Genomic DNA, 26,225 nt, shown 5'->3' on the forward strand with positions numbered 1-26,225 from the left:
AGCTTGTACATCTGGCAATTCTCGCTCCATGAACTGCTGAAGTCTACCTTGCAGGATCTTGAGCATTACCTTACTGGCATGTGAAATGAGTGCCACTGTTCGATAGTTTGAACATTCTTTAGTGTTTCCCTTTTTTGGTATGGGGATATAAGTTGATTTTTTCCAGTCTGATGGCCATTCTTGTGTTTTCCAAATTTGCTGGCATATAGCATGCATTACCTTGACAGCATCATCTTGCAAGATTTTGAACAGTTCAGCTGGGATGCCGTCGTCTCCTGTTGCCTTGTTATTAGCAATGCTTCTTAAGGCCCACTCAACCTCACTCTTCAGGATGTCTGGCTCTAGCTCACTGACCACACCGTCAAAGCTATCCCTGATATTGTTATCCTTCCTATACAGGTCTTCTGTATATTCTTGCCACCTTTTCTTGATCTCTTCTTCTTCTGTTAGGTCCTTGCCATCTTTGTTTTTGATCATACCCATTTTGGCCTGGAATTTACCTCCGATGTTTCTAATTTTCTGGAAGAGGTCTCTTGTCCTTCCTATTCTATTGTCTTCTTCCACTTCCGCGCATTGCTTGTTTAAAAATAATTCCTGATCTCTTCTGGCTAACCTCTGGAATTTTGCATTTAATTGGGCATATCTCCCCCTATCACTGTTGCCTTTTGCTTTCCTTCTTTCTTGGGCTACTTCTAGTGTCTCAGCAGACAGCCATTTTGCCTTCTTGGTTTTCTCTTTCTTTGGGATGTATTTTGTTGCTGCCTCCTGAACAATGCTGCCAACTTCTGTCCAGAGTTCTTCCGGGACCCTATCTACTAAGTCCAGTCCCTTAAATCTATTCTTCACCTCCACTGCATATTCCTTAGGAATATTAGTGAGCTCATATCTAGCTGATCTGTGGGTCTTCCCTAATCTCTTTAGTCTGATCCTAAATTGTGCAAGAAGAAGTTCGTGATCTGAACTACAGTCAGCTCCAGGCCTTGTTTTTACCGACTGTACAGATGTCCGCCACCTTTGGCTGCAAAGGATGTAATCAATCTGATTTCGGTGTTGTCCATCTGGTGAAGTCCATGTATAAAGCCGTCTCTTAGGTTGTTGGAAGAGAGTGTTTGTTATGCAGAGTGAATTGTCTTGGCAAAATTCTATCAGCCTATGTCCTGCTTCATTTTGTTCTCCCAGGCCATACTTACCTGTAATTCGAGGTGTCATTTGACTGCCCACCTTAGCATTCCAGTCTCCCGTGATGAAAATAACATCTCTTTTAGGCGTGTCGTCCAGTAGGTGCTGCAGATCCTCATAGAACTGCTCTACTTCAGCTTCTTCAGCATTTGTGGTTGGGGCGTATATTTGGATCACTGTGATGTTAGTTGGCTTGCCCTGAATTCGAATTGAGATCATTCTGTCGTTTTTTGGGTTGTATCCAAGCACTGCTTTAGCCACTTTACTATTAATTATGAAGGCTACTCCATTTCTTCTGTGGTCCTCTTGTCCACAGTAGTAGATCTGGTGGTCATTTGATGTGAAGTGGCCCATTCCAGTCCATTTCAGTTCACTGACGCCCAGAATGTCTATCTTTAATCTTGACATCTCACCAATAACCACATCCAATTTGCGCTGGCTCATAGATCTTACATTCCAGGTTCCAATGGTGTGTTGATCCTTAGAACATCGGATTCGCCGTTCACCACCAGCACCGTCGGCCGCTAGCTGTCCTTTCGGCTTTGAGCTAGCTGCGTCATCACGTCTGGGGCTAGTTGAGCTCATCCTCTGTTCCTCCCCAGTAGCATTTTGACCACCTTCCGACCTGGGGGTCTCACCTTCCGATGGTATACCGACATATCTCTGGTTGTACTGATCCATTTAGTTTTCACGGCAAGAATACTGGGGTGGGTTGCCATTACCTTCCCCAGGGATCGCATTTAGTCTGACCTCTCTGTCATGACCTTCCCGTCTTGGGTGGCCCTTCACGGTTTAACTCATGGCATCATTGAGGTGCTCAAGCTCCAGCACCACGACAAGGTAACGATCCTTTGCTGAAGAAAGGAGAGATTAGTCACTGTAATCAAATGCTAGATATAGGGCCCAGTGAGAGGGGCTAAAAGACACTAAGACCCAGTAAGGAGAGCTGTTAGGATTTCTCAGCCTTGAGTGGCAATCTGTCCTCCACCAATCAGAACCCCAACCGAGATAACAAGGGGGAAGGGAGAGAGAGATTGATGAGGAAGAGGACCTTGAGGAGAACTATGAGAACTTGAGAGAGCAGGAAGAGAGACAGAGACTTAGCCAAAAGGGAGAGGGTGCCTCAGGGAGGAATGTGAGGAAAAGGAATTGTATACAGAATGAGGAGAAAGCAGAGGAATTATTTTCTGGTGGGAAAACCATGATGACTCATAATTCATACTGTGGTGAATCTATGACTGGGCTTACACACAGAGCTATCATTTCTCAACCATGATTTTGTTTTATAAATCACAGGGGGCTGGGTTCAACCAACATCACTAAGTCATAAAGCATGGTTTCTATGCCACAGCAGTAGAGTTCATTCAACATGCTAACCCCAAACCAAATAAACCATATAATTGTCTTGGCATGTTGTGTGAATCAGTCCTTTGTCACTAAAACAGTGACTCCAATGAATACAAAACATGTAGGTTATCCAGAGAAATGCAGAGGACGGAGCAATCTATTGTGTGTTCTTACTTTGAAGTAAGCAACTACCTTCAACGGAAGTTACTTTTCAGCAAGTGTGCTTAGGCTGGCAATCCAAATGTGGTTTAGATTTGCATGACATTTACAATCTGTGACTGGAGATATTTTCTTCTCCTGTGCTTTTGATGGATGATGGCTGTTCCTTCCGTCCTGGCCCTGCTGTTACTGCACCCCCCATGCCAATCGTTTTGCTGTGCTTACTGTTGTTTTGATTTCTAATGTCTTAACAATGTCTAGTGTGATGGACCTCCTGTAGGGAAGATGTGAATTTGGGAAGAAGAGAAAGTCTCTCTCTTTGTTCTAATTTGCCTCTAGAATGCTGATTTATCTTCTTTCTATTCTTTCAGGCAGCTTTGACTGGTGCATTGAAAATGCTTGTGGAAACCGCAGGGGGAGGCGCTGCATATTAATGTTAGAGGTAGAGGTTAGAGGAAAAATACTACTTATTTTTAAGTAGTAGAAAGAGTGAGTAAACATTGCACCCCTTAGGCAACAGCAGTGTGTGCCCATGGCATTGCAATTATGGATTTATTTGATGCTTACTATGAAACTGGCTTTGCTTTCTCCCCTAGAGGCTGAACATAAATTTCTGCAGTGCTTTTAACTCAGCCGGTGCTGCAAAATTCTGTTGCATTTTTTCCCCCGCCAGTTCTCAGTCTGATGGAAGAGAATTTGCTTTTGAAATTTCTTTTAAAGGAAAAGATAAATTTTGGTGAAAATCTCATGCCTGGGTGGTGGTGTTCTACTTACGTAGTGATTTGATGGTCAAAGGATTTGTGTGACTGTCCCGTGTTTTCTTATGCAAAATTCTGTCTGATTTTGCATACTTCCGTTAAGTCTTAAGAAAAACGTCTGCAAAAATTGCATTGCAAGGCAGATTTCAATGCAGAATTATTTTGGCCTAGATCTCTTTCAAGGTTGCTGTCCCACAATGCCACTGTATGCATAGTGTCTTAAGAGTCATAAAAAGAGGAATCATATTTTAATTTCATATTTATTTTTTCTCCATTTCTAAAATTATACTACCATGATCTCATACCTGGATTTATTTATCCATTTTTGAATAACATAACATTCAGTCTGCGAAATGCAGTTGCATAAAGTTTGTTGCCTTTTTTGTACCTTTTTGTTGATTTTGATAAAGGTATTAATTATCCTGTCATTTTTTTCCTTAATACTAATCTGCAAAGCTGCTGTAAACATTTTATTAATAGACCAATTCACTTTAAAGGTTGTGTTTCTTCCACTCCTAGCTTTTTTTTTCATTGCAAAACTGTTCATCATCAAGTTCTCCAGCAACTTTGAACTCAATCAAAAACAAAATAGAATGATCACTATACTGTATATTGTTTGATTGGTAGAAATCCAAAGAAAACAGTATTTTGTTATCTTTTCCATTTGTTGAGAAGAAGTCCTGAACAATAAACCCAACATCATCTTTTAGTGCTGATGTTGTTAATGCTAGGATTTCTTTGGATGTAGGGGACACTGTGTAGAATGATTTTCTAACATTTTAAACCTTATTAAAAGTAGTTTTTACTAAGAATAAAAATCATTTGGTAGCCTGAATTTGAATGTGAAACATTTCTTGACAGTTTTGATCATTCAACAGAAAAAACATTTGGAAATGTTTGTTAGTTTCCTAAAGTACACTAATAAAATAATAATTCTGGACTAAGATCTTCACACTCACCTTCTTTGTGAGTTTGTGGTTTGCTTTAGCCAGATGGCAAGGAAACTTCTATCTGAATAAACGTAAGGACAGAAATTCTCCCTTATTTCCATGGATTGTATGGCTTGTAAGATAGTTGTAGAAGGTCTTGTTGAGTTACTTTTTTCTATTTCTTCTCTCCTATTGTCCTGTCATAACTGAAACATCATGGGCATAAGTAGGATTTCACACTTAGTCCTTTGTCTTAAAATCCTTCTGAGAAGCATAAAATGCAAGAAGAGACAAAAGTGGTAAAGGGATTTGTGGGCAAAGAAATATCTTAATTTACTTATTCCAGTTTTCATTGTTTTTCTAGATCAACTTCCTCAGTCTGGAAGTTCTATAGATGGGTAGACTTGAAGAGCTCAGAATTTTCAGCAGATGCCAGATGTGGAAGGCTATTTGGGATGTTTTTGTCCTACCAACCTGTGGACAAGTTAGATTGGGTGATATGTAGTCTATGCCCACACATCTGCAGAACACCCTGTTTGGAGAAAGTTGGTGCATTCATTCTTTAACTTAGGTTCATTCATTTGTGGTAGCCGATGCAGTTAAATGATACTGTGATTTCCCACCTTTTCTATTATTTTCAAGATGAAAAGGAAACATGAATTAAGCACATTCCTACTGTCCATTCTGGACTTTTTTTGATTCAGGGTTAATAACTAAGAGAAAGGATCAGTTTATTTGTTGGTTTTTCATTCATTCTGAAACAACTGCAGCGGCTCTCTTAAGATCTGGCTCCAAACATTAGGATTGGAACATTTCTCCATTTCATTTTCTTGAGCCTTTGCTAGCTCACTGCTTGAGGTGGGTTTTTCTTTCAATATTCTCATTACCATCAGTGACTATGCCCATCTCCTATTAAAGACTATAACTATGAGAGACTCTTTATTATTTCCATTGGTGATTGATGGTCCATGAAGAAAACAGCAGGAGCTCCAGAACTTTTGAAGCCTCCCTGGAGCTTATGGAATCTCCTATCGTCTTTTTTTTTCTTTGCTCTGCTCATGATCTCCTCTCTTCCCTTCATCGTTCTTGATAGGAGACCTAATTTTGCATGCGTTTTGCAACCCCCACCTGCCGTTTTTATGTTCTGTTTGGAAAAAATGGGATGTGATTATTTCTTTTAAATCACTTCCATCTTTGAAACAGCATTGCTGAAACTGGGAAGCTTGCTGCTATTTGTCATCTGTCTAGCATACATTTCAGAAGAAATACGTTGACTTTTTAGCTGCCACTGTTAATTCCTCGTTCTCCAGTCCCACTTGGATAAAATCACACATGTACAATATACAAACATGTTGGGCAATCCCTGTTAATTCTGGCCTTCACCTTGGACCTACTTTGATGTCCTTGCTTTACTTGCAGATGTCTACAAAATGACCTGTGCATATAGGTTTTAATGTTATTGGGATCCCTGAGTAAAGAATCTCTCTAGTTGCATGGTGCTTAGTGTACAGAGGTTGCTTGGTTTCCTCTGTTCTTGGGCCCTGGATATCAAGATTACCTGGAGCACTTCTCTATTTTCTTGGGAAAAGATTCCAGTTTAGGAATTGTTATAGCCTTTCTAAAAAATTCCAGGTACCAATTGAATCCCTCCTCCAGTTATGGTGAGCTTCACAACTCTGAAATTCATCACTAGCTTGGGTTGAAGACTGACTTGGAGAAGAACTGCCAATTTCATTTATGGAAGTGTAATGGATAATCATACATTTAAACATTACATAGAGAAAAAAGCCAGAGTCAAGTATAAAGGAAGGGGTAAAGATGTTCCATGAGTGTTCCATGAGAGATGGATTCTCCTTTTGATTCTAATCTTATAGCTAGCTTGCTTCTTTTGTCTATCTATCCATCTACTCATCAACTTCTAAACTGCCTTGTGATGACAGTTCTTTGGGCAGCTTTTTAAAACCATGGAGTGCCAACTTCTTATAACGGTTCCCCTTCTCTGTAATCAACTGAACCTTCTTTTTGTAGAAAAAATTTAAACACTATACTTAGAGGTCCAGTGGTGGGTAAGGAAAATGTGGCTTGTTGTTAATGCTCAGTAGCCTAGCTTCTCATATCTGGCAAATGAATCTAGGGTATCTCTATATCTAGAGGCTGTTGAAATGCATTGCCTCATCCCAATTGTAGACTAACTTCAATATCTACATACTCTTTTCTTCTACCATGTTGGATCTGCTGGGGAGGGGGAGGCATTTTGTGAGCATTCAATATTTCTCAGACATTTTTACTGGCAAAAGTTCCATACTTTTCTTTTTACAATTCTGTTTCAGTGTTAAATGCAAAAGCTGATAATATTTCCCCATGATTGGATTCCTATCTAGGATGAATTACTTATAGCATTTGTTTTCCATTCTAGAAGAACTTAATTATAGGTTAGTGCAGCTTGGGAAGTGGTGGGATATTTTGTCTGTCAAGTCTCAAATATATCTTCTTCTAGGATATTTGGGTCCAACTTGTTTTACCATTCATTTTTTAAGCTTACTGTTTTTAGGCCAACCTTCAGCAAAGTTGCCACGGCAAGGCATGACCAAAATAGTAAAATATCAGTAGAAAATATTTAAATATATTTAGTTAAACAGAATAGAACAGTAGCTTTAAAAAGCCCCTTGTGTGGTCTTAGCAAACTAATAAAATTGACCTGTGATTGACTTTACATTTGAAAAGCCTAGTTAATAAGAAAGTATTTACCTGGTTCTAAGTAATAATAATCTAAATAATAAAAGTAAGGAGAAATAATCCAGTAACGGCTTTGAAAAAGACACATTGTAAGTAGACTCAAACAAGCAGGTGTTTTCTCTCACTTGCTAACAATCTATAAGATTCACTTTTATAGTGAGATAGGCGGCATATAAATTAAATAAATAAATAAATAAATAAATATCTAACCAGATAGTAAGAAAGTCCAGAGGAGAACTTCTAGAAGGCAAATGAGATCCACCAGAAATATGTCTACAATACCTTCAATTGAAATAAAAGAGTTTCTGCTTTCAAGAGGGTAATGCATGATCTAATGGGCTTAAGTCACAAGTGAGTAAGATTTGGCTTGGCACCTAGAATTACACAATCATAGTTGGAAGGAAGCTAAAAATAATTCAATCTAAAGAAAAGGTAAAGATGCCCTCAAATTGAGCTCAACTTCTGGTGACCATATCCATGCAGGTTTATTGGTTACACAAGTGGTTTTGCCATCATCTTATTGATGTTCTTTTGATTTCCCAGTCTAGCCTACAGCCCTGGAATTCCAGGTCATCCCCATTCTGATTAGCTTTCAAGAGCAATCTAGGTAACCTAGGCATTACCACCTGCTGAGCTCCTTCCAAATGCTGGAAACCCATTACTATAATGCCCTCAAAGATGACTGTCCAGCAGTGCTTATCAGTATCTTAGGAAGGTGAGTCTGTATTTTTTTCAGAACAGTTTGTTCTGCTACCAAAGTTAATTCCATCAGGAAATTCTCCCAGTATTTAGTGAAATTCATTACATGTGTTGAAACTGTGCAACTTCTTGATTATTGAATCACTGTTACTATGAACCAATAACCTGGAGATTGTAGATGGACTCTTTGGGAATCTTTTGGGAATGCTCTAATTTTGGATTTTTTTAGAATATCAAAATCTATAAGCCCCCTCATTAAATGCAATGGTTCTATGACATAGTGAGAAAAAGAAATTTCAGCTGCAGAAATATCTATAACTTGTGACCCTTATATGCTCTTTGTCATTTTCTTTATTTTGTTAGGATTCATTTTCTTTACCTTTCTCAGGGCTAAGATGCTGTTCTTTATATTGATGTGTCTCTGCATCTCTTTCATAGCTGGCTGCACATTTGAAGAAGACGGGGACCCAAATCAGTGTGAATACAGCCAAGGTCTTGAAGATGACTTTGAGTGGGAGCTGATCCGGAGCTATCTCCTTCCCCATCTGACCTCTGATCTTCCTCATGGTAAGTCTGAGTTCCTTAATTTAGGTGAATACTTTTACACTCACAGTGAAAGAGGCAAACAGAGTATGTTACAAAGGGAGATCAATCATGCTATGTCAGGAAAAGTAAGTGAAATGGTATGTGGGAATGACCTTGGGAGACAGGGCAACGAGATGCAACCAAGGGAACAGTCAGATAAAAGGCAGCATAGCCCACAGCAGGAATGTGGATGGGGCAAGAGGCTCAGAAGAGACCCTCCCTAGTTTTGGGGCTGTAAAGGGGATGTGGGGGAGATTGTACTTTCAGACTTGCAAGATTCTGTTAATGGAACCTTACAATAAAGTAGAATTAGCACATCTTGTTGTGTTTCCTGTCTGGTACCTCATAAGGCTGACAATAAGAGATGTATCTCAGGTCAGCTACTACAGTATGCCTGTTTCGCATGCCTTGTTGTCCCCAAAGGCACACTCGGTAGTTTTCTTTATGGCATTTCCTGAAATGTGCAATTCTCTGTTGGAAGATATTTTTTATTTGAGTTTCATTGGCAATTGAAGGCAGTTCTTTTTGACATTTCCCTTGGTTTTTGTATTTAATTTATTTTATGACCAGTTTTGATTTTTGTGATTCTTTGCTATTTCTTTTGTCTTGCATTTTTTCCAAACGAAGTGTTGGTTGCTATTCTTTAAATATTCTGCCTTCTATCTTGAACGGCTCTTTTTATTGGAAAGGTGAAGTAAGATATGCCCCAGTAGGTGGCAGTACCCGGTTGATTTTGCTGGGTTCAGAAACTAAGCAGGGTCAAGTGTGATCCATACTTTGTCGATAAATCATCAGGAGGTGCAAGACTATAGGCTGGAATGGAAAGTCGAAATACATCCAAGAAGAAGTTAGTGGCAAACCACTTCCAAAGAGCCGGTATGGTGTAGAGATCAAGGTGTTCAACTAGAACTGGAAGCTGGGTGACTTTGAGCCTATCATTGTATCATAGCACAACCTATCTTACGTGGCTGAAAGCTGAAGATTGGAGTGCCACATAGGCCACCTTATGCTCCTGGAGGAAAAATGGCATATAAAGCAAACAAATGCTGCCAAGAAAACTTCCATGAAGCCACCAGAGACTTGACTCAAAGGAGATTTTACGCTAACAGGGGATATAAAGTCTTCAGATAAGTGCCTCTAATATATGCACAAAGATTCTGCCTGCAACTAACTTTTCTGGACGTTTGCTTTCCTGCCTAAATATTTTTATGGAAGCTGGGAACCATTATTCAACCTTGAACGAGATTTGATGGGAGCTATTCCATTTTCCTTGAGGTCAAGCTCACCAATCTTTTTTTGAACTGGAAACTTGGTGTGACGAAAGGCAGAACTGATAGGCCTGAACTATACTCATGGAAGAAGTTGGCAAAGACTTTCACAGCTTATGAAGTGAGAAAAATTGTAAGGCAGCTGATGGCTGTGCTATAGCTTTGCTTCGGTTATCCATGCCGTAATAACTGACTATTTAGACTGCTGCAAAGCATTCATATGGGATTGGTGCCAAAGGCAATCTGTAAACTTCATTTAATTCAGAGTGGGATACGTGAGTACCTCACACCAGTGCCTTAACATGAAGGGCCCTGAAAGATCAAGCACAGTGTTCACACATAACACTAAGCCAGGATATCGAACCATGTCTTTGTTGCAGAAGCCAAGCTCACTAACTTAATTTGCATTGTACAAATGAATCATGTGGTTTGCTTTTTTTCCCCCCAGCATAACATGTCCACCCAGCTAGCATAACTGCGTACCATGCGATACAGGAGAACATGACTTGCCAACAAAACATGATGAAAAATCCTGACCTGGTGTTAATTTGTGAACACAGGCCTAGCGTTGGGTCTTTTAGATCCATTTATGAATTGGGACCAGGCTGTCTGAAGGAATTGCCCTCTGTGTGCATTTTTTGTTACAGCCTGAGATGTTCTCCAGCAATCTTTGTCTCTGAACCCCAGCCAGGTAGCTAGGATCTTTGAGGTGAGGACCCTCAGGAGGGAGTCAAGAGATGCCTTTTTATTCTTGCCACTCCCAATAGAATAATTATGATGGATTGAATAAAAAAAAAAAAACTGATTCTGCTTTTCGGGTAGTCACCCCATCCTGAACAAGGTGAACTGCATCATTTGTATCCTCCTCCTGTGGCAGGGAGGTATAATCTGTTCTCCCCACATGTTGCTGAGCTGCAGGTCCCAGAATCCCCCATTATAGTTCCCCAATATAGGAAGGGCACCTGGAGACCACACAGGAGTTAAATGACCCTTCTGCTTTTAAGTTATGAGAGTGATGAATAGCTTCCTGAATTCTTGGTGAGATGCATTATATCTTAGTTAGAAGAAACACATCTTTTTGTGTGATTCTGGTATGCCCATATACTTTTTGACAAGCATCTGGAGCAATTTGCTGGTGAATAAAAGTTTTGCAAATGATGTAAAGATAGAGGCAGCTGAAGATGAATACTGATGAGGACTTGGCAGGCACACGCAGTGCAATGTAGACTGCTTGGTAAGCTCAGCTCGTTCCGACAATACATGCATTTAAGGTAGCCAAACACTTAAGGTCATGTATCTAAGAATGACAATATAGGTAATTTCCTGTGGATTATATTTTAAAAAGTCAAGACACTCTGGAAAGGATTTAATGGCCACTGGCCTTTGGCCTTTACAACCTTTTTATTTCCATCCCACTAAGCAATTATTCTCCCCAGCTTGCAATTAGTTTCTTTCCATACCAGAATACTTTCTTCCAACCTGGTAGAGCTGTCGCTGAAGAATAATCTTTGTAGTGTTCTCTGTTAGGAAGTTCGGGAGTAGCTAATATTGAGTTTGATTATTTGTTCATCTGACTCAATGAATTGGCAACTCAAGGTCTATGGGCTGCATATAGCTTCTGGCTCCCGTTGTGTGCTTTCTCAAATGTTCCACCAACACCCTGCTGAAAAAAAATTACAATTTTGATTTCTTCAAAATAGGTATACACATCCATCTACTGTATGTTTTAAATCCCCAACCTCCCCCAAAGTGCGCTCTCCCCCCACCTCTCATAATTGAAGGCAAAATTTTCAAGCCTGCCAACAGAGGAGAAGTAATAGCAGCAGTAGTAGTTTCATTTCCTGTTTTTTAATAACTAAGTGCAGTATAGGTAAATCAAAATGATATACAATATGAACCAATATAACAATGAAGCAATATAATAATCAGGGTAAGACATTTCTTAATACACTACAATAATCAATAAAACAATTCCGAATAGTAGAATAACTTTAGTGTAGGACTTTGGGGGGACTATGAAAGAGAACATCAGTAGGTGATCTCACAATAAATACAGGAAGTCCTCGACTTATAACCACAATTGGGACTGGAATTTCTGTCGCTAAGCAATGTGGTCATAAAGCATGATGTCACCTGACTGCATCGCATAGCAACGGCAATCCTAGCAGTCCTGGTTGCTGTTGTAACCTCAAGATGCACAGATCATTAAGCGGGAAGAGGCAGGAGTCCCAGGTAAGGAGCATAGGGGTGCCGTGGGGGTGGGTGGGGGAGGTTTGGGAGGGCTGGTGCAGGCAGTGGGTGAGTTGGGGGAGAGGGTTGCTGCAGCACTGCATGTGCTCAGGAAGGCCAGGAAAAGAATATGCTGCAGCTCAGAGGCTTCTTGGCATGCTGTGGCTCTGGGGCTGCAAGCTTTCTGCAGCCCCAGAGCTGCAGTGCGCCAGGAAGCCCCTTTGTGCCATGCTGCTGGGATGGCTTGGGGCTGGACTTCGCATGGTGCAAAGGGGCTTCCTGGTGCATCATTGCAATGGGGCTGCAAAAGCTCCAGAGCTGCAGCATGCCAGGAAGCTCCTTTGCGCCACGCGAAGCCCAGTCTGGCCCAGCAGTGCAGCCCAAAGGGACTTCCTGGCGAGCCGTGGCTCTGGGGCTTTTTGCAGCCCCAGAGCTGCGGTGTGATGGAATGTGAGGGTGACCTTGGAGAACAGAGGGAAGAGATGCTGCCTAGGGAAGGATCAGATAAAAGGAAAGGGAGTCCAAGAGAGGGTAACAGAAACTTAGGAAAGAAACTTAGGAAAGACCCACCCTGACCACTCAGCCGATTAATAGGGAGGGCAGGAGGTTTGTACTTTCAGACTTGCAAGATTCTGTTAATGTCGCTTTACAGTAAAGTAGAATTAGTTCATCTGGTCGTGTTTCCTGTCTGGTTTACCTGGGAGGGCTGACACGCAGTGTGGCAGGAAGCCCCTTTGTGCTGTGTGAAGCCCATTCCCAGCTGAGCCCCAGCCCGGCCCAGCAGCTCACCCCGGGAAGCCCTAACAGTGCGTGGTGCAAAGCCGCCACACCCCAGGAAGCCCTGGCTGCCCCATTCCAGTCCCAGCCGCAGTCACCCTTGCCACCCTGTACTCTGAGGCCCCAGTTGCTCTGTGCTTCACCTCCCCAGCTAACCTTTGCCATTTTCTTGCTTCCGCTGCTGAGGACGTGTCCCCGCCCTGGCCCTCTGCGAGGCAGCTGCTGCCACGTGAGGCCATCTTCCCCAGGTCTTGCAAGGAAACTGCTGTGCATGATCTTGGGAAGAAAGCTGTCCTAACTGCCAGGAACCACGCTGAGACAAGGAACTGGTCTCTAATGTTTTATTGCTTGTACGTAACAGGAATCCTAACAAACTGAAGAAGCGTGGGAAAACCCCAGCCATATAAACCCCAAAGGTTAAGGCGGTCCCGATCTGTGTCTCTGAATGGCTACCTAATTCCTCAGTGCTATGCATGCACTTAACAGTCTGGATGGGAGCCCCCTGCTCGCCATCCTTACTCATGACAAAAGCCTCATGTGGCTAGCAGCTGCCTCGCAAAGGGCCAGGGTGGGCACATCTCGTCAGCAGCGGGAGCAAGAAGACAGGGAAGGTCAGCCAGGGTGGCAGGGGCCACAGAGTGCAGGGGGCCAAAAGGGCATAGATGGGGGGAGAGAGAGGTGAATGGGGGGAGTTGAAGTGCCCCTGCGGTCGTAAGTGTGGGCGGGCTGCCAAGTGCCCAAATTTTGATCCCGTGACCACAGGAGCAATACAACAGCCATAACTTTGGGGACTGGTCGTAAGTCCCTTCATTCAGTGCCATCATAACTTTGAATGGTTGCTGCCATCGTAACTTCAAATGGTTGCTGAACGAATGGCCGTAAGTTGAGAACTACTTGTCTAGGGTGAATTCTAGGGCACTGGGGTACCAGTGTGCCACCTGTTTGCAAACCCTTGGAACAGTTGCATTTTTTCCTTGGAATTGTGGGGTTGCTTTTTTGGAAAAGAATCGTAAGCATTGCACTGGCCTAGTAGATTCATATGGGAAGATCTTCTGCTGTCATTTTGAAACCTGTAGTGCAATGAACTCCTAGACTGAGACTGCAAATGGATTGGTAGCCAGCGCTGATCTATCAAAAGCTCTGAAGAAGTTTAACCAACAGAGCTACCTCAAACTGACAAATTAGTCTATTTCTAGGGTGTGCCAATTTTGCTGGTTCATCCAGTTTCAGATGATGGTGTGATTAAAAAAAATCCCTGAAAATGCATATTTCGATAAGTTTTGAACAGTGTCTGTGTTTTCTTTTTAAAGGAAAGTAGAGGGTTTATTTTTTTTATGTAGATTTATGTCTGCAGCACTGTAGATTAATTGATGTATGTACTGATGCAAAACAGCAAACCTACACAGTAAGAAAGGCATAAAAGGAAGTTATTGAAAATTCACTCTATGTCTAAATTAATTACATTCTTCTGTATAGTACATGCCAATGGTTTGACAGAACTTTAGCATTACCAATTCTCATTATTAATTATACAATAGCATCTATCTCTACATGTATGTTTACAGCAAAAATGAATCTTGAGCAGGATCTTTATGATTCCTGTTCTTATAAATTACAAGATCAGACCATTTCTCTGGGCAAATTATTGATTTTTTTTTCTCTATAGACACATTTCAGCATCATTTTATGCTATGAAATAACAGGTTTGAAATATCTTTGCTCTCTAAATATGCATTTCTAAGCACATTTTGTCTGAAAAGGAGCACTACGGAATGAGTTTTGATGTGTATTTTTAGTATGCCTGCCCAAAACCTCGGAATAGTGATGAAGCTTTACTTTAACGTGCTCTGTGAAATGAAGTGGTATTGCATCAATGCAGCGTTGCATCAAATGGGTGACTTTGCTGACTTTTCATAGTCTTCTGCAAAAGATGCCTGTGTGCAGGAAACATTTCTGCCAAAGTGAAAATACATGCTATGATGCTTTTCATCGGAGTCAGACTATCTTTCTTTTTTGCATTAGTCTGTGTGGCCTCAAAGTGTGGCCTCAAAGCAGATGCCCCGGTGATTAGAGTCAGGGGGTCTCCAGAACTGATGCAGCAGCTTCTCGTAGGGCTAATTTTAAGCCAAGATTTGCATCAGTGCATTTGGAAAGGTCAAAAGTTGGCAGATAATTAAGTTCCAATATGCGAATTAGTCCAGGAGCTACTGTACATATGGCATCGAATCACCTTGGAATTTTCAAGAGTCATATTTCTCAAGCATCCCTAAACATAACAGCCTAGTTGTAAGCTGAGCTAAAGCAAGGTTTAATTCCTTGGAATGAGCAAGAGGCGGAACAAGACAATCACTAAGAAACTTTCAACTCTGACATTCGTTATTACATGCACATATCCTTATCTTGAAGGATCCATAAGCAAATGCATTGAATGAAGCTTCTAAAGCCCTTTTAAAAGTACTTCCACATACATAAGATTATATCTGGAGGTTACAAAATCACAGATCAGCAATACTGTGATAAATGCCACAATGGAACTACGGAGCACCCTGTTACATGGATTTGACACTCGCATAATATTGTGGGAATGGATCTGGAAACAAGCAGAGGAACAGTATTAAATAATCAAAAGAGTAATTTCTACCACAGAGCCTGCAGTCTATGTGGGACGGATGGTTCCTCTATCAACCCCACAGTCTTATAATTCCACCGTTATCCCTGTGAGATAAGATATCTGACCCAAGGAAGGGAACCAAGGACAACCCAGGATGAAAAATTGCATCTAGAGTGATATATCTTTATCACTGCAGAAAGCTGATAACCTACCTTCAAATGGGGGAGGGTATATAACCAGTATAATGGGGTCGTTTGTAGACATTTTAGCTAGCTTCTTTGTGTAGCTGATGAGACATGGTATGTTCCTTTCCCTGAAAATAACTCAAGGTGCTACATAATGGCGCCAGTTCAGTGGTGTTGCAAAATACTTGATGAATGTGTGCATTGTGGAATTTTTAACTTGTAATTAGCTGTAGGTGTAACTCCCTGGCGAATACCATTTAAATTAGCCCTCTCGGTTTGAATGGTTTCCAAGACTCCACCCTCAGCTATTATAAGCCAAACCTTTTGTGGCTGATCAGCTAAAGATAGAATCATACATCCAGTCCTAACTGCTTATTTATTATTTACTGCATTGATATTGTGCCTTTCCTTTGAGAATGCAAGATAGGGTCATGAGAATCCCCTTGCATGTTCTCTCCACAATAGTCCTGCTAGGTTCTTAGGCTGACAAACATTTTGTCAGCAAAACATTTTGTTTTGCTATTGTAAAACACACCACACCTTAACCTCAGCAGTTTTATAATTATGAAGTTTTACTATGTTTTTTTATTTGCCACCTCAGAAATGGATTTCCTTTTGCTTTTGGTCAATGATCATAATAAAGTTTGTCTCTGCTGCTACTGCTGCTTAGGCTGACAAAGAGTTACTGGTTGAAAATCACCCACTGGGCTCTGGGTTTGGGTGGGTATTTGAACTTAGAACAAGTCTTAACTGTTATTATTCTCTGGCTTTCTTTAATATCCAAGTTGCAGTGAACAATTTGATTGGTAATGGAAGAGAATATATATGTACTCAGGGTTTAAGTGTTGGGTTCTTGGTATTCTCTGAGCTTGGTTGTTTTCTTGCAGATGTTCCATTACTAAGCTAAGCAACAGCGTCAAGTGTAATGGTATGTGGGAATGACATGGGGGACAGGAGGAAGAGCCACAGACTGGACAGCCGTCATGCAAAAGATTTCTCAGTCCACAGAAGGAAGGGGGGACATGGGAAGCATTTCAGAAAGGACCCTCCCTAATAAAAGGGAGTAAAAGGAGAGGCGGGGAGAAATTCTTTCAGACTTGCAAGGTTCTGTTAATGCAACCTTACGGTTAGACTGTTATGTCGATTGTTACATTTACCATGGACAGCCAGAGTAACCAAAGGAAAAGTGCTGGACCGTATAAAACCAGATACATCACTAGAAGCCAAAGTTGTAAGACTATGGCTGACTGACTTTGGCCATGTCATACATGCAAACTCACTAGAGAAGTTGGTGATGCTAGGAATTGTTAGCGGAACAAGAAGAAGGGGCAGGCCAAGAATACGTTGGCTCAACACCATCAAAACAGATACCAAGATGAACATCCAGCTATGAAGGAAGCCGTGCTTGATAGGGTTGCATGGAGAGCTCTCGTCCATAATGTTGTCAAGAGTCGGACACAACTGATTGGTTAAAGCAAGCAAGCAACCTTACGATAAAGACAGAGCTGGTATTCATTGTTGTGCTTCTTGTCTGGACTGCCCTGAAGGGCTAACATCAAGGTTGTTGCAAGGAAACAGTCAAGCTCAGAGGGCACCAAGAACCCGACAATTCGATTAGTAACATAAGGCTTCCTTGGTTTTTATGCTGCTGGCATCCATCAATATAGCACCTATAGCAAATAAGATATGCATTTATTTTCAACATCCCTTACATTCAAATTATGCTTGACATATAGTACGTTCAAATTTCACAAGCCAGACACATTTGCATTCTGTACTTGGAAGGGATAATGTCATGAGTACTGATGGTGAGCAGGAGGGGGCCTCTATCAAGGGGGGGAAACGCATGCGTAGTACTGAGGAATTAAGCAGCCATTCAAAGAGACACAGATCAGACCCGCCTTAACTTTTGGGGTTTATCTGTCTGGGTTTTTCCCACGCTTCTTCAGTTTGTTAGGATTTTCTGTCTTATGTAGCAGTAATAAACACTAGAGACCTATTCCTCGTCTCAGCGTGATTCCTGACTGTTAGGACAGATAAGCTCTCAATGCAAGAATGAAATTTCCTTATGGTAAAAAAAGCATCAAGGAATAACTACTTTTTTTTGGCATAAGCTAAATGATTACAAGTAAGGGTAAACATCCTGGTTCCCTCCAGGTGTTTATAGATTTTTATACTCATCTGTTGTAGCCAGTATTGACAATGGCATGTGACTGTGGGAGTTGTAATCCAAGTATCTATAAGTTTGCCTCTCCTGTTTTAGATTAATTAATTACTTCAGGCTTCTTCCTCCTATTTGAGCCTAGTTCTCTTGTCCTGTTCTGGTTGTTCTTTTCCTCCTTCTTTGTCCCTCAATTAGTTCTCCAAAAAGTTGATCTGGTGTTTTTTTTTTCAATTTGGCTAATTGAGAAAGGCCCACAAGGCTGTATGAAGAATAATTCCATTGTCAGGAACAGAAAATGCCCCATCAAGTATTAAACTGTAACTTTAGATCTTCACCTGGATCCCACATGCTTGTAAAATTAAGCCTACTGCCTTTATCAAGGTGAGGAGACACGTTAACATCACACGTGATGTTACATGCTGCCAGTTGGATAGTTGTCAGGTTAAACCAAGATCTCTAAGATCTCTCCAAAGCAGCAGCAAGGCTACGTATTGAAGGAGTATCTTTCCAGATGCTGGAAGGACCATGTTTGATCAGGCTATTTGTTGACTGTCCTCACTGAAGGATTATCTATCTATCTATCTATCTATCTATCTATCTATCTATCTATCTATCTATCTATCTATCTATCTATCTATCTATCTATCTATCTATCTAATTTCTATTACCGCCCATCTCCCCCCAAAAGGGAGACTCTGGGTGGTTTACAGTAAAATCAACAATTAAAACCATAAAAATATAAATTACAGTATCAACCAACCAATAAATAGGAGTAAAATAGGTACAAAATCCAAGGAGTGAAGATCTTATTCCTTGGGGAGGGATCTACAGTGCCAGAATAATATGATTTGTCTGGTAAGTTACAGCCTTTTCACTCTGATTCTGCAATCCTCTGTGCACAGCTTCTTGCTCTGACTCCTGGCTTACGATCAATTGCTTCCTAAAGTTCAGCTCTGATACACATACACAGCCAACAAGCAACCGGATCATACTACGTACTGAAGTTGGCTGACCTTTAGGTTCTGGGCACAGTAAACAAACCAAAAACAAACTCACTCCTCTTATTTCTGAAAAGTAAACCAGACCTCCCAATATATGGTAATTGACCTTCAAGGGCTAACATGTTACAAAATAGCTGGTTAACCCCAGTTGAATTGTTGATATGGCAATTGTTTTGATTCCTTTTGTTCCAGAATTAGCTTTGAAGTAATTATGGAGCACCAGAGGAATGTGAATTCAGTGTGGTCAATCGTTTCTAATGAGTGGATGACAATCTAAATACCAACTTCTGGCTGATATCAAGCGCTGCTTAAGATGCAAAGCATGCATTTATTGAAAGAATGCCAGCTGGAATACTTACTACAAAATATCTTTCATGTATTTCTGATGTGGAAGGGTCTTATCTTTGTAAACTGACAGTATGGGGCCTTCTGGCTCAGAGGTTAACCAAGCAATCTAAATACTTTTTTTTATTATATGTATTTTTTTTATTAAATTTGTTACCGGCTGTAATCAAATGTATGTTGGTGGGTTACAATCTTTTCCAATATGTTACATTAAAACATCCACAATATAATGTTAGTAAAATGAAATAAAACTAAAAAGTGCACATCACGTAACAGATGTCACAAAAACTAACAAGGAAAAAAAAATAAAAGCAATAAGTAAAATAAATAGATGCAACACTCACAATTCGAATACTGTTCTAAATAACTCTGTTTTTAAAAAGTTTATGAAATGTCATTGAAATGGAAGCGGGTTTGAGAAGATGGTCCTGAAGGGACCTCAAAGACAAGCTATGTAGGGCTTTAAAGCTTTAAACCAGCACTTTGAGTTACGTTCAGAATCCAGTAGAAAACCAGAGCATAAGTATTCTCATGTTGGTGTACAACAGTCAGTAGCCAAGCGGCTGCATTCTGAACTAATTGAAGTTTCTGGATGGTTTTCAAAGGCAGCCCCATTGTGGAGTGCATTGCCATAATCCTGGTGAGTGGGGATGAGTTGTGAGTCGCTGTTCTGAGGTCCTCCCATTCCAGGTAAGGCTGCAACTGGCATATCAGCTGAAGCGGGTGAAGATACAATACTACTAAGATAACATTATTCATCATGAATATAGCTGGATTTTTTTTCTTTTAATCTGTTCAATCGTGTCTGATTCTTGGAGACCGCCTGGACAAGTCCCTGCAGTTTTCTTGGCAAGTTTTTTGGAAGTGATTTGCCATTGCCTCCTTCCTTGGACTGAGAGAGAGTGACTGGCCCAAGGTCACCCAGCTGGCTTTGTGCCTAAGGAAGGATTAGAACTCAAGGTCTCCCGGTTTCTCGTCTAATGCCTTAAGTACTACACCAAGCTGGCTGTCATATCTGGATTTACTACAGAAAAAAATTACAAATTTTCAATGAAAGGCAGCACATAATGGGAACAAAATAATACTGGAAAGATTGTTACAAATTATTAACAACATTTATGTTATGTCATTGGTATGTCCTTTTTTCAAGTTGAAGCTGGTAAGAGTATTCTGTGAAGTATACCATGGTACTGCTCAGGAAAGGAGGAGGATCAGTACCATGGAGAGCTCCCTCCTTTTGCTGAAGACTCTAGCCTCTACAGTCTTAGGTCCAATCAGTTTGGAATGAGCATAATTGAGCACAGCGTTTAGTTTTTGCGGCTAATTTTGGCACTCCTGAATCTCCTGGGAGTTTTTTCTATTCCACACTAACACCCCAAATGTGGGAGAGAGTCCAGAAGAGCAACTGAATGTTCTTTATAATTAGTGATACTGGCTGGCTTTGGGTTTGGCTTAGTCATCCATGCTGGCTTAATGTTTTGTGACAGCCAGGCCATTATGGTTTATTCAACAAATCATGATTTAAAATCTTGGCTTGGCCATGGACATGAATGCAGCCATTGCCTAGGAGTCTATTTCATATAAAGCAGATTCAGTTCTAATGGATAAAATCTCTAAAGCCTCTGAGCATCATGCCTTTGCTGCATTTATGCATAGAAGATCCCTTTAATGAGAACTGGTAAAAAAATAATAGAAGTCCTGGTGAGGCATGGCAGGATGTTATTGAGGTTTCTTGGGATTTAATTCAATATTTGGGGTTTTTAAGTAAAATATGGTGGGACGCGGTGGCGCTGCGGGTTAAACCGCTGAGCTGCCGATCGGAAGGTCGGCGGTTCGAAACCGCGCGGCGGGGTGAGCTCCCGTTGCTCGTCCCAGCTCCTGCACACCAAGCAGTTCGAAAACATGCAAATGTGAGTAGATTAATTGGTACCGCTTCGGCGGGAAGGTAACGGCGTTCCGTGAGTCATGCCGGCCACATGACCCGGAAGTGTCCTATGGACAACGCCGGCTCCAAGGCTTAGAAACGGAGATGAGCACCGCCCCCTAGAGTCGGACACGACTGGACTTTACGTCAAGGGAAACCTTTACCTTTACCTAAGTAAAATATAATGCTATTGTAATACAACCTAGCTTTGTATAATTGGAGTGGTCAAAGTCCCTTGTGGAATATATTGCAGTGCAATACTTTGGATTCAATTTCCAAAAGGTGGTTGGGAGTATGCAAGAGTACAAATGCAACACCTGTCTGAAACATCTTAAAGCAATATTGTCTTTTCCTTGATATCATACAGCATCTGTGATGGGTTTAAGAAATAGGCCTGCTTTAATTCCTCTGGGTTTTTGTTTTTTGTTTTTGTTTTGCTGTGAGTGGACAAGAAAGGTTGCAGTCTTTTCTCTCCAGTTTATCCCAGCTGCTAGGTGGAAGAATAATATTTCATATCACTAGGGCCTCTCCAGGGAGTGCTTTGCATTGGAGACTTTTGGTTTTAGATTAAAATGAGTTTTTACTGGATGTCTGCCAATTCCAGAGAGCACAGAATTTATTTGAACAGAGACTGGCAGTTAGCCATCATTCCTCTGTCTTCCTTTTTTCCAGATGGCTTTTTTTTTCATTCTTCCATTGTTTGTTTTCTGCTTTCCTTTCACTGGATAAAGACAATTTTTCTGCTTTATACTCCTGCTTGTTACCCCATCCTTAATTTAACGGATTATATGCAAAACAAGAGGCAGATCTTTGTGGTATACTGGGCTGGGTTGGTGTGCCAAGAATGAAGGAAAAAAAAGAGTTTTCGGACAATTTAAGCATGATGTTGGACATGCAAAAAGTACATAGTACTACAGGATTTCACATGCTTGAGGATCATGATTAAAGGGTTTTTTAATTCAATTATCAACATCTATGGTATATTATTATATGTGAATGGATATATAATCCAGTGAGTAGCCATATTGGCATGAAATGTATAGGAGATAGGAAAGGATTTAAGAAACTTTTAATTGGGAAGTGAAATTGTGTAAAAGTTGCACGTGTGAATGCTTTGCATATTCCATGTTGTATCAGTGAGCTCCTAGCTTCCAGCTGCATTAGGACTGCCGGTGAGATGTCCAACAGTAAAAAAAAGTAGTTGTGAGTAAAAAAAAATCCAAAATCATAAATCTTCACAGGCAATATTTTTATTAGGCCCATTAAAGTTTGCTTGTACTGTACTTGCAAACTTTTGAATTCTCTAGAGCTATTCCATGGGTGACATGTTTATTAAATTGCTAGTAACAAATAATGAATTGAGAGGTGCTTTCTGCCATTACAACTGGAATAATTGTTTAAAATGACATTGCCTTTCCTTATAAATTGTACACCTATAGTTTTCTCTTGAACTGCTTCCAGTCAACAATGCCATCAGATCAAGTATGGAGAAGGACTGATGTTAAATTAAGAGTTTTGGACAATGCCCAGACGTTTTCAGTTATTAACGTACATCCATAAAAAGAGTCCAGTGTTTTCTTAAGCCAATTCTTTTTGTAGTTTGTGGAATGATGTGCTTTTACCAAGCCACCTGTTAAATGTCTAGCCACCTGCAATTCTCAAAGCACTTGCTTGACTTTCTATTTCTAAAGAAACTTCTCAATGCTTCAAGCCTGATTAGCAAATGGTCCCCATTTCCTTGACAAGATGGCAGAGAATGCCTCTCGGAGGAAGGGCAATACATTCTGAATCCTGGCCAGTGTGCAATGTAAAAATACAATTACAAGCTTGATGGATGTCTCACAAGCTTCCTACTTTATCCTGCTTGACCCTAGTGCATTATGTAGCAGAATCAATGACATGATTTTATTATTGCAAGGGAGAAATGTCAAGGATTTATTGATTTAATATTTTTAAATTTTCTGAAGTGACACAAATCCAAAGGCCATATATTTCTTCCTCACAAGGACCTGTATGTGTTTTTTAAAGTTCCAGGGGCTAGATGCCATTTGATGCCATTGTTCCCCTGGACATGAACATATGTGGTGAAGGGTAAGCACAGAAATGAAGGCCCAGAAAGGCCAGCCAGAAAAGAAGGAAGAATTGTAGCAGATTTGGAGAACCCTGAGGTTTGCCCAAGTACAAAAAATAGTCTTGGCTGAGAAATTAATAGAATAGCAAACTATCTGGACAAAAACTCCAATTCAGGGATATTTATTAATCTGTCCAAATTGTTTAGCTCTACTGTATTAATAAGGAATGGGTATGTTTTTTTGTATTTATAGGTAGAAATAATGACCACAACATGCTGACTGTCCTTTAAAGTCTAATGACCACAACATGCTGAGTGTCAGTAGGAAAAGAAAAATGGAAAACCATGGTAGAGGTTCTCCATGGGAGAAGGGAATAAAAGACCTTGGAGAGGGCATGTCTTGCAAGAACCCTGGAAAAATGCATTCCTTGTAGCAGGTGCAACTTTGCATCTTGTGGAAAGTTTCCTTAATATAGTAGTAGTTTGAAAGAGAAAAAAAATACAATGGCATGATCAGCATGCATGCGTTTGGACTCAGAATGTTTTTCATTCATCACCCGTATGGCACCTCCTTTGTTGTACATAGATGGCTTTACCAAGGCATAAATGGAAGGATTTGAATAAGTTCAGAGCTGTCTCAAGGATGAGCTTGCATTCTCACCCTCTTCTATAGGAAGAATAATGAGAAGCCAAGACTGTGCCTTGGCTATAGATAAAAGCCATCTGAATTTTGTTTGCTGTTCATGTGAAGGCGTAGTATCTCCTCTGTTCTGTTGATTTTGGAATGTGGATATATTTAATCAATCAGTGAATAAAATAGACTTGCGATTTAGAAAAGCAGATTGCTAGTAGCAAGTAATAAATCCATGGGTATTATCGGTAACTACAAATAGCTGAATAATTGCTTTTTAACAGAGACTTTGTTCTGCAGATTTCTCCATGCTGGTGCTTCCATCAAAATAGTCATACAGAGCAGTGTGGAGACTCCAGCAGTCCTAGAATATTCTAGTGCTTGGAGTATCTTGTGTACATTCCCCCGACAGTTGAGCATTGCAGGTGGTTTCTGTATATCATAGCTTGTGTCAGTAGTTCATTATACATCTGTGAAGAAACACTTGAGAGAGAGGAAGGATGTTCAGCTAATAAAAAGTAATTCCAAGTTATAGCCTAGCCCGGTGTTTATCAACCTTGGCAACTTTAAGATATGTGGACTCTCAGAATTCCCCAGCTGGCATAATAACAATTAAAATAAAAGTTAAATTTTGCTTTAGCTTTGGAGGTTTGTACCAATAGAAGTGTCCTAACAACCAGGAAACACACTGAGACAATGAACTGGTCTCTAATATTTATTGCTCGTACTTAACAGGAATCCTAACAAACTGAAGAAGCGTGGGAAAAACCCAGACATATAACCCCCAAGGGTTAAGGCGGTCCCAATCTGTGTCTCTTTGAATGGCTGAACAATTCCTCAGTGCTACGCATGCGCTTGACAGTCTGGATGGGAGCCCCCTGCTCGCCATCCTTACTCATGACAAGAAGTTTCCAGATAGACACAAAAGTAGTACTTGGTCCTGAAGAGTACTAACACTTGCACCACCCTTTTAAGGTGATTTTTTTTTCATGAAGAGATGAAGTTTTCATATTAGCTAAAGTCTTTATGGTGCCACAAGTCTATAATTTTAAATATTTATTTTATAATACATATTTAAATGTACCTTATGTATGTTTTTCAAATCCACATGCTTAGAGGCCAAAAACTGGGTGCTACCATCTGGAAGAGTTTGAACTCTGGCTAGGAGAGGACCAGGTTAAAGACCATACTCCTCAAGACAGGAATATGTTATGATCTAGAATTCTGTAGCAGTAATTTTTCATTACGACCGACAGGAAGCTCTGGCGTGGGCTGGTCCATGAAGTCACGAAGAGTCGGAAGCGACTAAACGAATAAACAACAACAATTTTTCATTGACTCTACAACCATTCTCGAATCATGTGGAATTATTTCTCAGATGCCAGTTTTGTAGGCTCTTTAGGGGAGCCTAGCTGCAACTTGTAAGTGGATGTGTGAATTTTCTTCTTTGGTCAGCAGCTGCAAGACTTGGTTCCTGGATGGATTAACAGCCATTGAGGGAAAAACAACTTGTCTCTCCAGAGACAGGCATTAGCTAAATGAGTGACAAGATACGGATGTTGAATGGTGAGACAGGCACAGTTCCTCCTGAAGTCAGAGGGAGATGTTTGAGCATGGAGCTCATCATGTTTTACAACCTCAGGTGAGCTCTGTTCAGTTTGGGTCTTTGCATAGTGCTATATTGTTCCATCCCGCTCAAGATCTTAATAGGATTCTTGTAACCTTTTAAAAGAAAGCTTTAGCACAATTGAAAAAGAGAGGGGCAGAGACTGTTAGAGCAATATGCTTCCTGTCCCTTTTAAAATTTCATTTTGCCAGAGTTTTAGGATGTAGGCAGTTGTGAAGAGGAACCAAGCATATGCTATGGCTACTATATCTGGGCTGCAGAAATCCCGGCAACCAATAGTGGCAGTTATGAATTAATTTTACATATATATATCTGCTGCCATCTAGTGATTGTCTGGATTTCTGTATCCCAGATATGATAGCTCTATGGAACATGGTTGTAACAACTAATTCTGGAAGCATTTTGTATAGACCTTCCAGGTCACGGAGAGCCAATAAATAGCCAGTGTGGGAAGAATTGCTTTAGAGCTGTGTTTCTCAACCTTGGCAGCTTTAAGATGTATGGACTTCAACTCCCAGAATTCTCCAGCCTACATGGGAATTCTGGGAGGTGAAATCCACACATTTAAAGCCACCAAGGTTGAGAAACACTGCTTTAGAGTCTAGGAATCCTTTACTGCAGAGATGGCTATGACCTCCAGTTTTCTTTTATTCCTTTACTGCCAGAGAAGTATGACCTCTAGTTCTGGTGATTAATCACCCATGTTGGATTTTAACAGCAGGATCAACTAACTGCAAATTCCGAAGTCTGAGATCTTATTGGGAAGTAAAGCATTTCTCCCCAATTCCCTCTTTCTGCCCTATTGAATGCATTATAAGTGTGAGTGACTGGTGAATGGTTCAAGCGCTATCTGCCTTCTTGGCAGAAATTATACTGAATACTTGATTGTTCAGCACTGGAAAAATGTTTAATCTTAGTTTTCTGCAGAGTTCAGGTAGTCCCCATCATTCGTTTAGTGACGGTTTGGACTTACTACAGTGTTGAAAAAAACAGCTTATGA

At 40.6% G+C, this 26,225-nt stretch overlaps 1 protein-coding gene across 2 annotated transcripts in view; it reads left to right on the plus strand.

Annotated features, from left to right (window-relative positions):
* PTPRU (protein tyrosine phosphatase receptor type U) overlaps window positions 1-26,225 on the plus strand; it is a 339,403-nt gene that overhangs the window by 127,388 nt on the left and 185,790 nt on the right. For both annotated transcript variants that reach the window (XM_063312343.1, XM_063312344.1), the window contains exon 2: window positions 8,246-8,374. In XM_063312343.1, coding sequence (XP_063168413.1) covers window positions 8,246-8,374 — 129 coding nt within the window. The remainder of the gene's footprint in view (window positions 1-8,245; window positions 8,375-26,225) is intronic.

This window comes from Candoia aspera, chromosome 10 (assembly GCF_035149785.1).
Source record: "Candoia aspera isolate rCanAsp1 chromosome 10, rCanAsp1.hap2, whole genome shotgun sequence".
NCBI classification, from domain to species: Eukaryota; Metazoa; Chordata; class Lepidosauria; order Squamata; family Boidae; genus Candoia; species Candoia aspera.